The 13843-nt window shown below is 39.9% G+C and overlaps 1 protein-coding gene and 1 pseudogene across 3 annotated transcripts; both read right to left on the minus strand.

The window, feature by feature from the left end:
* Positions 1-107: 107 nt before the first annotated feature.
* On the minus strand, positions 108-6663 carry LOC111338392 (polyubiquitin-C-like; annotated as a pseudogene). Its single transcript, XR_015995479.1, has 3 exons — positions 5769-6663; positions 3676-4479; positions 108-2754 (listed from the first exon to the last, which is right to left on the minus strand). The product of XR_015995479.1 is annotated as a polyubiquitin-C-like (transcript).
* Positions 6608-13843, minus strand: LOC111347302 (uncharacterized). 2 transcript variants are annotated; one of them, XM_088745434.1, is made up of 5 exons: positions 13441-13843; positions 12558-12637; positions 11417-12337; positions 10446-10841; positions 6608-6726 (listed from the first exon to the last, which is right to left on the minus strand). In XM_088745434.1, the coding sequence occupies exons 3-4, from the start codon at positions 12240-12242 to the stop codon at positions 10603-10605; spliced, it is 1065 nt and encodes a 354-aa protein (XP_088601560.1). In that variant the 5' UTR covers positions 12243-12337; positions 12558-12637; positions 13441-13843; the 3' UTR covers positions 6608-6726; positions 10446-10602. The 2 variants fall into 2 exon arrangements, with proteins under 2 accessions (XP_088601560.1, XP_088601559.1); XM_088745433.1 differs by lacking the exon at positions 12558-12637 and having other exon boundaries at positions 6609-6726; positions 13441-13842.

Below are 13843 nucleotides of genomic sequence, written 5' to 3' on the forward strand. Positions count from 1 at the left end.
TCAGTTTCTAAAAAAACTGTGGTGCTTGGTTTTGGTTTTATCAAATAGCTCTTGCTATTCATAATCCTGGGAAAAGAGATATCGATAAAAAAAGTAAGCTAATGACTGAACGGTCTAAGTGTGACCACGCGGAAGTTCTTCTTTCTTTATCTCTATTTCTAGTGTCTGTAGATGCTTATTGTGATTTACACTTCCACTTCATTTTTATGCACTATTATTTTGAATACATACCAGATATTTTATCCAACAGCGAATTAAATTATCAGCCACATTATCAGGCTGCCTCTCGAATGCTTTTAGTCATTCTAGCTTAGCTAAACGCGAAAAAATTATGCAAAACTGATTGGTGATGCAACGCTTGGAATACAGGCAGGCTCAGGAATCCTTAGCATTATCTTTAAATATGTTCCACGAACACACAGGGTTCCGCCTATCACTATCGTGCAGCCAAGATCCAATAAAATTCATCGCTGGTTCTACCAGCAAGCTCTCGGCAATTAAATAAAGTGTGTCCAATTCAAAGACACAGGCTTCGTTGTTTCTAGAGTTTTCAAATTTCTTTGTCCTCAATCAATCTGGTCTGCATACCGACATTTGATTCTTATTGACCTTAGTCTAGTTAACTTACGATACAGTTATCATGAGTCGTAGAACTGGTGATCATAGATAGTGTGGATCCATGTTCAACGTGGAAGTCACTCAGTTTGTTGTCACCTTCGAGTTCTGTGTCACCAAAAGTGATCAGCTGCTTGTTAACCGGTGTTCCTAGCATGTCCTTTATTTTTCTTTTTAAATTTGTGATCTTATCATCCGGTGATACATCAATTACGATTCTAATACCATTTTGCATTTTCATGTAAATGTGCATTTGGTCGCCTTGTGTCCTTCGGATAACCAACTCAATGGCTGAGTCTCTGGTGATGTGGTAGCTTTCCAGAGTGCGGAGTTCATCATCAAGTTCCTGATCGTGAAACATGAGTTGTAGCCGATTTGTTGATATTCCCATCTCTTCTGTTATTTTCCTTTTAACATCCTGAATAGTGTGTCCTGACACAGCGTCTATTGTGATCCTCATTTTTCCAGATCGTGTCTTTACATGAATCAGGAAAGCATTATTTTCTTGTTTCACATCCAGTCGTAAGGTTAATTCGGTCTGATTGTGGTGCTCACTCAAAGGACGGTGGTCGTCTAAGACTTTCCCGCCAACAAAGCTGAGGTGTTGTTGATCGATAGGAACCCCCTCTCTTTCTTGAATAATTTTTTTCACACTCTCCAAATTATCGTTTGGTGAGGCATCTATATAAATATTCCTTTCATTAGGTAACTTGACATCGATAAGTATTCTGTCGGGTTCTTCCTTACGTCGCAAATATATCGTTGACGCTCCTGTTACTTTGTAGTCTTCTAACGTTAGATGGTCTCTGATTTCTTGGTTCCTAAAAATCAAGTGTTGTTGGCTAAGCGGGATATCTTCTAGTTCTTGAAGTTTCAGTTTCACATTCGCTATTGAGTCTGAAGGTTCCACCTCCAAATTGAAAGTCTTTCCGGAGAGAGTCCTAACAAAGATGTGCATGCTACTAAGTCTTGGAAGCAATTGTATAGTTGATTCTTTTTTAATATTATAGTCAATCAAAGTATGGCCATCTTATAGTAGCTTTCCAGCAAATATTAGACGTTGTTGATCCACTGGGACACCCTCTTGCTCTTGAATTTTCGTTCTCATCTTCTCTATGGTATCTGATGGTTCTACGCACAAAGGCAAATTCTTCCCGGTCAGAGTCTTGACGAAAATGTTCATGCCACTGTGAGCTCCTCTTAGAACCAAGTGCAAGGTCGCACTATTCTGAATATTGTAGTCACCCAAAGTACGGTCGTCTTCGAGTTGCTGGCCGACAAAGAAAATATTTTGCTGGTCTTTTGAGATGCCTTCTTGGTCCTGTATTTTCACTTTCACATTCCCTATAGTGTCTGATTTGTCTACGTTCAGAATGCTTGGACTTCCACTGGGCTTCTTTACAAAGATTTTCATGCTAACACGAATTTTTAGAACCAAGTAGAGCGTGGATTCATTTGTAATGTTGTAGTCGCTCAAAGGGCGGCCGTCTTCGAGTTGCTTACCACCAAAGAGTAGACATTGCTGATCAGATGAGATTCCCTCTTGCTCTTGAATTTTTGTTTTCACAATATTTATGGTGTCGGATGAGTTTACGTTAAGAGTGCTCTTCTTTCCAGTGAGAGTTTTTGCAAAGATTTGCATGGCTACGTGATTTCTGAGAACCAGGTACAGTGTGGATTTTTCCCCAATTTTGTAGTGACCCAAGTTACGACCATCTTCAAGTACCTTACCAGCAAAGATTAAACGTTGCTGGTACAGTGGGATTCCTTCTTTGTCTTGAATTTTTGTTTTCACACTCATAACGGTGCATGAGGGTTGCACGTGGAGAGAGACCGTCTTTCCAGTGACAGTCCTCACAAAAATTGGCATGCAAGAAGGAATCATGCCACCTTCAAGAACAGAGTGTTGGACTGAAGACCCTATGATAACTGCAGGAACCTCGGGAATTTTTCTTTCTTCTTTTTTCGTAGTGATAAAGAACCTTTGCGGAAATCCTACATTTTCTTCAAGCTGAGGTTCAGATACACTGACTGGGCTTGTTCCTTCACTTAGTAATTCTGAGGGAGGATTTCGTCTTGATGCCATGTCTGAGCCAAGTTCATTATCTGTATCGATTGTCCTACCAGGTGGGTCATCAGCTAAATGCAGGGAATGAACAAAACTTGATTTTAGGCTACAACGAAACATTTTATAGTATCGTAAATGCGGATGGAGAAATTTTTTCAGTTTAAGTAATCATCGCTTGGGTTAAGCTTGCAACAACAACAACTATACTAATAACATCACCAGAAATTTACTCTGTAATCCCTTACTATGCTTGGACAAAGCAATAAAAACGGTAAGAAATAATTTTGGCAACTAAATCCACTCCTTTCCCACCCACCTCTATCTACTCTACATATGATTATCACCATCGGAACTTAGTTATTTTCCGCGCACTTAGCGCTCGTACGGATCATAACGAACATTAAAGCCTTTTTTCTTTTTCATTTGCCTTAGAATCTACAACAACCAATGACACATCACATCTCTTTTAGCTTTACCTTTTTCACATATTAATAGCAAGAATACAGTGTCAAATAGCACATCACTGGTAGTTTTATGGGACACACGCAAGGCATAAATTGCAAAAGGATTATAAAAAGCTATTTCTGTAATCCTAAGCTGCCTTGGTGACGGAGCTTTTAATTATTTCAGGGTTCCCTCTGTAGTGGAATTGGATCTGCGGCTATAAAGAATGTCGAAATATATACCTATGGTCGTCCTCACCCCATTCACATCGCACACTTTCACGCATTCACATCACACACTTTCACGCATCCACATCACACTCTTTCACGCATTCACATCAATGGACCTCAAATCATGAAATTGTTAAAAGTTACCCTTTTGGATTTAGAGAAGAATTTATTTGCAAGTTTTCTGAACGATATGCGTGAGTAAAACATAACGAGCGAAACTTTGCTTTAATGCATTATTTTCTTATTGACAACCTTGTACGCACCTATCCTATTACGTTAATGAACGCTGTTTATGAGCTTTTATTTGTGCTTACTCACCCGAACCATGCAAGAAATATCGTCTGGCAGCTCGATAGTCTTCCTCTTCGATAGTTGTCGAGAGTTTCACTTGATCGAGGCCAAACGTCATCAAAATTTCTTCGGTCACAAGATATTTCTGTGCCATTTCACTTAGGCACCCTGTGCAATAGTCGTACCACAGATCCTCCAGTATCTTTAGAGATCTACATTCCACTGTAATGATCAAGCTTCCAGTCTTAGCTTCTACAAAGATGACTTTACGCACACCTTCCATATATCTTACAAAACCATTTAACTTGTCTTTGTCAGACATATCAGTTCTCCTAAGGTACTTCTCAGCAATCAAATTCAAGATTTGTTGTGAACTGGGTATATCACCTCTTGGAGCTGTTGCCATCTCAATGATTCCAGTCCCTTCAGCGGTTGATTGTCCAGTTGATGTAAAAGGGTCCACTGCCTTGCGCTTAACTCCAGATACTACCTTCTCGTGGTCAACTGATTGGTTACCCTGCGTGGTGAGAACCATTCTTCTTGACGTTTCAACCAACGGATAAGGCTCTGAGGTGGTTGCAATTAAATTTAAGTCCGGTTGTGTACTGGGTATATGATCGATTGAAACGGGTGTCGAGTCCACGACTCCTGTTACTTCAACACCTGGTTGATTAGTTGACTTGATAGGGTCCGCTGCCTTGCGCTGAACTCCAGCTACTGTCATCTCTTGGCCAACCGATTTGGTACCCTGCGTGGTTAGAGCCACTGAGGATTCCACAGATGGACAAGGTTCTGGGTCAGTTTCACAGTCGATCCGCACTCTGAGTCGAACTTTTAGGGAAAAAAAAGCATATTCATCAACTACGCCAACTGTGGGAACTAACAACAAATCACATTGCTAGGATTGATCGTTTGGCTAAAAGAAAAATAATAACTTTGAACAAACTTCAATGACCTTTTGTTATGCTTTGAAAGTATTCTATGCCGCTTCTGTTAAAATACAATTGAAATTCGTCAAATGCCGAAAGCGAAATTTAAACACAACATTCACAATACGCTCCTTCAGAAACTCTCGGAGGCAACTGAGTATATTGATCTACTGGACCTGAATATGCCGTAAAAATTGAACTAATCTGCGTTATCCTTCCAGCTTCTAATGTAATCTGTTTAATTCTCCTGTGAATCTTTGTCTTTCCCATATGTTATATTGGTCAATATTTAATTATTACCATTATTCTGTTCTCTCTTTTTATTCTTTTGTATCTCAGTAAACTCTGTTTTCTTGATTTCATTATCTGAAATTAGTATTGTAACTATTACTTTGTTTTCTTGGTTTCATTATCTAAAACTAGTATTATAATTATTGTTAAAACGAATTTGGGGCCAGCGGTCCGTTCACGTGGTGGGGTTCAGTCCCCTCCCGTCAACATATATATTGTAGTGTTCGCGCGTAAAGCTTCTTTATGTTACGTAGTTTGATGTTGTTTGTCCTTCAGCTGCGTCTCGCGTTCTTTCATTATCCAAACCGTCAGGTGTGTTTTATGTTTTCATTTCGCCGCGTTTATATTGTTTATTATTTTGTTTATGTCATTCATTTTCGGTTGTTAGCTTTAGTGTAATTTAATTTTGTTATAGAAACCACTGGTCGAGAAATAAACGTATATGGTTCGGATAGCCATTAGGAATGTTACTGGTGCGTACGTTACAATTATTTTTATTCAATACTTAGTTCTGAAATTAGTATTGTAACTATTCCTACTTAGTTCTTAGTTCTGTAACCCTATTATAATGTATTGTATGATAATAATTAATTCTACTTAGTACTGTAATTGCCATTGCACTTAGTATGATTTGTATGTTGATATGTAATTTAATGCGTCAATCCACTGCTCGCCTCGAATAGCTGTAGCTAACTGCGAGCAGTGGTACATCATATTTTGCATTTTGTAAATATTTCTTAGTAATAATAAACTCCATAAACTAACTCCAAACTCCATGCAATACGTGCATGTGGAGTTGCGGCGCTCCGTAATGCAATGACACACAGTGCAACAATTGAGTTAGAGACTCAGTGCACTTAACTAAATCTTAACAGAGAAATAATGATTAAAAAAGCTGACCTCCAGTTGATGAGTTCAATCGGCTCCCCTGGTTCAAATGATCTTTGATTCCTTGAAGCTTTTCTTTTATGCCGTGGGTTTTTTCTCTTAATTCTTCTCTCAAGCACTGCACTTCTTGAGTTGTGGCTTTAACTTTTCCACTAAGCTGGTCTTTAATGTCTTGGGCCTCGTCTCGGACCTCTTGTCTCAAGTACTGAACTTCTTGCCCTTCGTCGTGAACTGCTTTCTCCACATGCTTCACTGAAGAATCCAACCTGTCCATGTATTCCTTCACTTCCGTATCATTCTGGTACCAGACCTTTAATTCCTCCACAAGTCTCTCATCTTCTTTAGTAAAGGGATCTTTCAAGAATTTGTCAAGAGAGGTTTGCCATTCCATTTTCTTGACAGCGCTGATCTGACCCGCAATTCTCATCAGAGCCTCGCTGATTTCTCTCCAAAGAACTAAAAACTCATCATCAGTTATTTCCATGTTCTCGTTGACATGACCGTATATCGAATTGCGGTAGTATTTAATTCTCGCTAAATCGGCTTCAAGGCTGTGGTCTGTACGTGCCGGTAGCGCATCCCAGCCCGTGGCAGGAGGGGTGAGGCCGCATATCGTCCTCAGCAGCCGGAAAAGGAGAGTTATATCAAATTTTGTTGACTTTCCATACACCCCTGGGGAAGGGTACAAGCAGTCCCTCTGTGGTTTGGTGAGCTTTGCTGCTTTAAGTAGCTTCTCTGTGGCTGGATTCTGAAGCATTGTGGGAAGACTACTTGGAGGACACCTAACGTCAAAAACCTCCCTCAACAGCACAGTACCTCCACTTATCAAGACCCGTGCTATTCGTTGAAAATTATCTCTCCCTTTCGAAGAACGAAGCACCTCATCTGGGTCCGGAGAAGCAGACATTTTAAAGAGGACAAACGATTGTAGAGATCAGAACCAAGTTCTTCCTTTCCTCTGTGACCAAAACTGCGAAACAGAATAAAGAAATTTAAGCCTAATGGCCAATATCGAACGTGACGGTCTCTGCTTAAATCTATGTGAATGGTTAAACGAACAGGATTAAAACGATTGCGTTTGATTAAGTAGCTTAGAAATCTTCTTCGATTGTTTTGTGGGTACGAATTTCTGGCAAGGGAGAGTGCTATTCAACAAATTGGATGTTTTGGGCCTATACTTAAAGAAAGAACACAAATATACCTAAAAAAAACATGACTTCCGCCCCTTAAACATAGGTGGCCTAAATGAAGTTCAGTCGAGATTATAATTCGTAACCTTGGCTCGAGGGGTTTTTACGTAACAGTTCGTTACAAAGACAGGGAAGAACATTTATGCCCGTGATAGCCTTCGTGTACTGGTTACTGCTGTCGACCGGTACCCGTAACAGTAAACGATCGAAAAAGCTCGATTATTAGTGACAGAGATTCAAAGAGCTCGAAGCATATTCCTGGAAAAAAAAAAGCCCGACTACTCCGGCAACAATGCAAGACAAACGTAGGCTGCCGAATCAGTGAGCCATAACACAAAATAAAAACGACTTAAGTAAGAAATGTTTTATTTTCAGGTTAGAGATAGGTTTTGGGGATCGAGCGAATGATACAACATTTTGTGACTTAGATCCTTGAGTCAATCACGTTTTTAAGATTTATTCTAGCCGCACGTTTAAAGTTGATCATTAAAATTTAAGCTGTCCTAAAGCACCTTCGCAAATTTTCGTTTGAGCTCTAGAAAACTTACTGTGTATCCTTATTTCCATAACCGAAGGTCAACCAAATCTGACAAGAACTATTCAAGTACGAAATATAACAAAAGCAAAACAAAATCCAAGGTTGGATATTTTAGCTCCAATTAAGCTCTTCTTTTTTTCAGTTTTAACTTGTGATCCTAAGACTAGCTACATTTAATAAAACTAACTTTGCAGTCAATGACGAGAAACTAGCTCTTTAGATCTGTCAACAAGTTGCGTGACGGAAAAAGAAAACTAAACACAGTCACGAAATGGTCGAGTTATATCAGACTCAGTCACATAGGAATTAAAATCAATCGCTATTTCTCTTCCAAATTTATGATTTGTGACACGACAGTTTTTACTACGAAATGTTAATTTTTTATCTTTTGGGCTGATCAACAACAGAAAATGGCAAACATGATACCTTGGCCGCTCTGATCCGTAACTGTGGAGCACACTGAAATGTGCTCGGCTCGATAAATCGATGTCTACAACTGGAACGGGACCTTTCAACGTAAGCTCGATTGAGGTGACTTGCTAACCAGTTACTTTCCAAGAAATGGAAAAAGCTTTGATTCTTGAGACAGAGCGACGGCGCTACGAAAGAGACTACGATTCTCCAGCAGATTATACAGATTTAAAGATAGAAGCATATTAGAGGTTGTTTGTTACAATTCTGTATTCGTTCGACAGGTCTCGAAACGGTTGCAAACTCAACAGATCTTAAAGAGTCCGGAAGAATTAAGCATTTTTGAGTGCAAAAGAAGTGTTAAATAAAATTACTTACCTCTCGATTTTCCTCCTTCGACCTGCAGTTGCAGTTGTAAGCTTCTTTTATGTTCACAAACATTGTGTGTGTAAAAAGCGGAAGCTAGTGGGCTCGAAACGTATCATGGGAAAGCCGATCAAAACGAAATAGAACAAGGGTGTGGAGGGTGGAGGCAATTGAACGTTTGTCCTAAATTTAGTTCTACCGCTCCAAAAATCCTTTTGCTTTCATACCGTAGTTACGCTGTTTTTTCCTGCTGAGGTCGCAATGAAATGTTTTATGATAATTGTTATATATTTGTAATATCAATTACTATTATATGGCTGTGTCTCACAAGGACCGGGAACTACCGAATTCCCGAATTTGATTGGCTGAAATCAATAATGAAAGCGGTCTAGATTTTCCTATCTAGACCGGCATCTAGACCGGTATCTAGACCGGTCTAGAAAAAAAAAAGATACAAAGAATATAAAAAATTGGCATATGAGACCCAACCATATAATAAACATCTTATTAACAGAGCTAGGTCGGTCGGTATGGGAGAATCTTGACATCGGTCGCTGGTACAAACCTAACTGCGTTCGGTCTGCACTGGCGACCTCGCTCAAGATTCTCCCATACAGACCTCCCGCTCGGTTAATAAGAACTAAATCTTGCCTTCTTCACTTTACTTTGTTGAATTACTTTCCACAGTGCATAATGTCCCTCATTGGCTACCTGTTTTACACGGGGGACTGAAAAGGGCAGGATTTTTTTTGCATAGAGGAACAACATTTTACTGCATAAATATGTCATGATAATAAGGTTGCCATGCTATGACTGCTTTTGAATCCGAGGGAAAATGCCAAAGATATGATTTCAATTCGGAAACGATGGCAAATTTCACTCGGGTGAAATTTATACACGAGTTTGTTTGGCGAGGAAGTCCCGTTCATGTTGAATTTTTTAAACATGATCCAAAAATATCCCAAGTTATGGATGTGACTTCCAAACGCTTCGGTTCAAAAAATCTTCGTTTTCTTTGCCGAATGTTTGCTCGAAATCGAGGGAGAAATAGTGTTTCTTTTCAAAAGGTGAAATCAACAGGAAAAAAAAAAACCCAGATGTACATGTTCCTAATTCAAGGTTTCACCAGTCATTATTTATCTCAAGGGAGTGGAGAATATTTATTCGGGGCAACCTCGTTCCCAAGACCTTTTCCTTTACTTGGGGATGGGGCGGGAAAAGGCCCCGACGTCGGCCGGTCACATCGCCCCACCCCCAACATATGCTTAGGAAAGGTTGGCACGAGGTTGTTTGGGGGGGTTCACTTAATTCTTAAGGTGGAGGCGAAGGGGGATCAGTCGTTACTGAAAAAGTGCAGAAGGATAGGGTAGGATAGGATAACTTTACTATACACGGTTTTTCCATCAGTTGATTTAATTCTATACTAGAAACCTATCTAACTACAATAATAATTTGATAATAACAGTTCAAATAAAAGAAATACCGAAATAAAAATTCTGCTTTTCATGGAGGCCGTGTCTAAAATTTACTTAAAATTAAGATCTTACTTTAAACTGTGGTGATTTAATTTAGATTTGAAATCAGTCAGCGAAGGCGCTTGTCCTAGGTCTACAGGTAAGTTGTTCCACAATTGAGCTCCGCGGTACAAAAAACTTCTCTTGAGATAGTCAGTTCGAGGTTGTGGAAGAACTAACTTGAAGAGGGAATTAGAAGAGGGAATATAGAAAATTGAGTGCCAATTAGAGGGGGAACCATGAGAACATCACAAAGTCTTATTGTGAATCAGGTAAATTTCATCGTGATATGACCAATCCCCCCCGTCACAGCGCAGTAATTAATGACCGTTCTCTGAGATTTGGATGGTGGAATATACTGTGGCTCTAGGCCCGTAAAGCCGCTGTAACGTTCCAAAAATTCATCCAACAGATTGTAATCTTTCTGTATGGGTAAGATTTTTATGAATTCTTTGCTACCTTATAAAACGCATAAACGAGGCCCACAAAATAAATTAGCGGTTCTTGGTGAATCTTTGGCCCAGTTTTCAGCCACTCTCCCAAAATGAAACTAAAACTATGTTTATTTGCTTGGCTAATCTATAGACCTTAGACTAAATGATCGACAAGAAGGATCGGCCAAGTTAAGATAGAGCTCTTTTTCTCTTATAAAATGAAACGACAAGCTTACCCGAATACAACTCTAAGTCTTGCCGACAACGTCTGTACTCCTCCTCTGAAATGTCGGTTGTAAGTTTTACCTCAGAGAGGCCAAACTCATTCAGAATCTCATCCGTCACAAGGTATTTCTGAACCATTTCACCAAGGTGTCCTTCTCGATAGTCATTTCACAAGCCCTCTAGTATTTGTACAGATCTACACCCAACCGTGATGATCAAGCTTCCTTCCTCAGCATCGATGATAATCAGTTCTCGAGTAGTTTCCATGTAATCAAAAAACGCGTTATATTCTTCACGGGTAGATGGATTATAGACCGCAAAGTATCTTTCTTCAATATGATTTAAAAAGGCTTGTCTTTTACGCTTTGATCCAATTTCCGGGCAGTCGAGACGTATTGGTAACTGAGCTATTAAAAAATATACATATATATCTCTATACATTAGACAAAAGCAAAACACCTCAAAAATACATTCACCGTCAAATCGGCATTTCAAGTTTTTTTTCTTCAAAGCATTTGAAAGAGGGTCTCAGCGGGGTTAACCGTCAACCGTAAAATAGCCAAAATATCAACCGTCGACAGTCAAATAAGCAAGCCAACTTAACCGTCAAATGTCTCAGATATCCTTGACTAAGAACTAACTGCCTTAACTGGGGTCAAGTTCTGTTGTTTATGAATAGAAGTTTTGATAGGCCAAAAAAACACATTTGTGTAAGTCCTTCAACTTCTAGTCGCGAGTAAAACTGGTTAGTGATAGAACTGACTTCCGGTGTGGAAACAATTCGGCTTTTATAAATTGAAAGTTCTTTAAAAACACGTCATCATGAAGAATTACAGCCAAATTTCGTGCGTTTGGTTCGTTTTATTAACGACACTCCAAAAAATTAAGCGTCAAATGGCCTAAAATTTCACCGTCAACCATCACCGTGACCCCCCCCGACCCCCCCCCCCCCCCCCACCATTGAGACCCTCTTGAAACTTACCAACTCCTTTGTGGTTCTTTTGACGACATTCAGCATCTTCACAAACTGTACATTTAGGTTTCTTCAAGGACATCTCTTCAAGTTCGTTTAACCCTTCCTTTATGGCCTCTACTGAGTCCTCTACTTTCCTCAGTCTCTCCTTCGTTTCTGTGTCCTCTTCAATCCACCCTTCTAGTGCTTCTACGTACCTCTCTTCATTCGCCGTAAGAGGGTTACTTTTAAAGTTCTCGATCTCTTTTTTCCATTCTCGTTTTTTTTCTCGGCTGATGGACCCTGCAATTCGTGTTAGGGGTTCTTCGATTTCATCCCAGTAGTAATGAAATTTATCCTCTTCTAAACTCATTTCTTGGTTCACGTGGGCATACACCTTATTGCGATAGTATTTGATTCGTGCTAGATCTGCTCCCAGGCTGACCTCTTTATGGTGCGGCTTGCTATTCCAGCAAAGGACGGGTGCGGGGATTTTGGTTATTGTAGTCAGCAATTTGAAGAGTAGAGAAATATCAAAATCTTCTGATACAGCAACAGCACCCCGAGAGGGGTACAGACGTTCCCATTGTGGTTTTGTTAGCTTTGCTTCCGTCAAAAGTTTTTCTTTTGTTGATGGGTCGGCCAAAACTTTCGGAAGATCACGTGGTGGACATAACTGATCAAACTTCTCTTTCAGCAATGCTGTACCTCCACCTATTAACAGACGTGTACACCTTTGAAAATTTGCTTTTTCATCGGTCGGACGAAGCACTTCACGAGGTCTGGTCTTTTTCCTTCGGGATTTTACCTTACACTTCCCTCCTCTCGCGATCGGTACTGTAACCTCGGAGGCCATTTTATCAGTCGCAGAGAAGCTGTTATTGTATAGCTCTCACGTCGACCACTCGGAAACGGTTTCGGTCGTTCACTTTCTGTGCGAACGGCAAATCACTGCAGACAATTAAATTATGATTCAATTTCAACAAATTTGACTTGGAAATTAAATCTAAAGAATAGTATCAAGCTTATCATCAAGTCATAAACAACTGAAGAAAGAATGTAGATACAAATACATCCCCCCATTGCTAGCGAAAACAAGTCTATCACAAGAGGCCATCGCCCGAGGCAAAACTATACATCACCCTTTGTTTCCATCGCGCAGAATACTTACAGGGCCCACTCCAACATTACTAAAGTCTCTTTGCAGATTTCAATGTTACTGTCAATCAAACGATTGAGCGCTCAGTTAAGCTAGCAAAATAAAAAAGTAGAGCGAGGAATAATTAATTCATGCTCTTTCCAAAGTTGTGGGTGTAATTAAACCTAACAAGCCTAACGCAAACTTCTGCTGAAGTTAATTTGTACTGGGCCATTAACATGCCGAGACACATCTCCGGGAAAATGCGACTAAAATTGTAATTTACCCGTAAACAGAAACGTTTAATTCGATAGCTGAACTTATTTCAGTACCGGCCAATGTCAGTCTCCATTTGACTAGCCAACGGTCATAAAAGTTCGCTTAATATGTACTATGCAAACGCTACGTGACTGGTGGAATACTGAAGTTGTCCTTCAGCGCTGAGCATGTGGATCAAGTTCAATAGACAATTCGATCGAGGCCTTGAGCGATTGTATTTCTTTTCATTCCAAGCGACGGCATTGTCAGGGAATGCCGCAGATGGACGAAAGCTTGGAATAAAAAGAAATGCACTATATAGCTCAAGGCCTCAATCGAATCGTCCAATTTCGCTATGTGAAATTTTAATTGATTTATTGCAGAGCAGCTTTATAGACTAAATGAGCTTGGCAAACTACGCAAACTATTCAACGAGGAGAGGCATTTTGGATGGCGCCGCGAAGTGTCCACGAAGAGAACCAACGAATGCTGCGTGGTTGTCCACGAATCCACATTCAACCTAAAACATGTCATAAATTTCCAGGATTTGCCTTAAATTAAGCAAGTCAGTATACATTAAGAGCATTTTAACTAGTTCATTCTGCTGTCAATGTTTCTGATCGTATTCTAATCTCAAATGTGAAGCGAAGAACCTCACCTTCAACTGAGCACCACATGATGTTCGTAAAGTCCATCAATACCTTCGGCAAAGCACTCATATGATAAAGTTACTGTAAGTAAGTAGATAAGAGCTTATACGTCTAAAAAGCAACCTCCCGCAGAAAGATATCGCAATCGCCGGAAGCGAAATCGTCGGTACTGAAGAGGGAAATTTCCCTAATACATATTTATTTGGAACAACACTCCAAAGACAAAGAAATTACGTGAATAGCGAACCGATTTAGGACTTTGAACAGCATTTCTTTGACTTAATCGCTTGATTTGACCTGATCGGCCTGGGAAAGGTTTTTAAACCTTTCCCAGGCGACCAGGTTTAAAGTTTTAAAAAACATCTGGGTTTTGCCGTCCCGAAAGAGGTACTTATTATTATTCACCATACA

Source organism: Stylophora pistillata, chromosome 14 (assembly GCF_964205215.1).
Source record: "Stylophora pistillata chromosome 14, jaStyPist1.2, whole genome shotgun sequence".
In the NCBI taxonomy this organism is placed as follows: domain Eukaryota; kingdom Metazoa; phylum Cnidaria; class Anthozoa; order Scleractinia; family Pocilloporidae; genus Stylophora; species Stylophora pistillata.

Bases quoted from the DNA above. Each gene is read 5' to 3' on its own strand.
- LOC111347302 (XM_088745434.1), bottom strand. From the start codon at position 12,242: ATGGCCTCCGAGGTTACAGTACCGATCGCGAGAGGAGGGAAGTGTAAG. The intron at 10,842-11,416 runs GTAAGTTTCAAG...ATTTTTTAATAG, and splicing joins AAAGAACCACAAAGGAGTTG to CTCAGTTACCAATACGTCTC.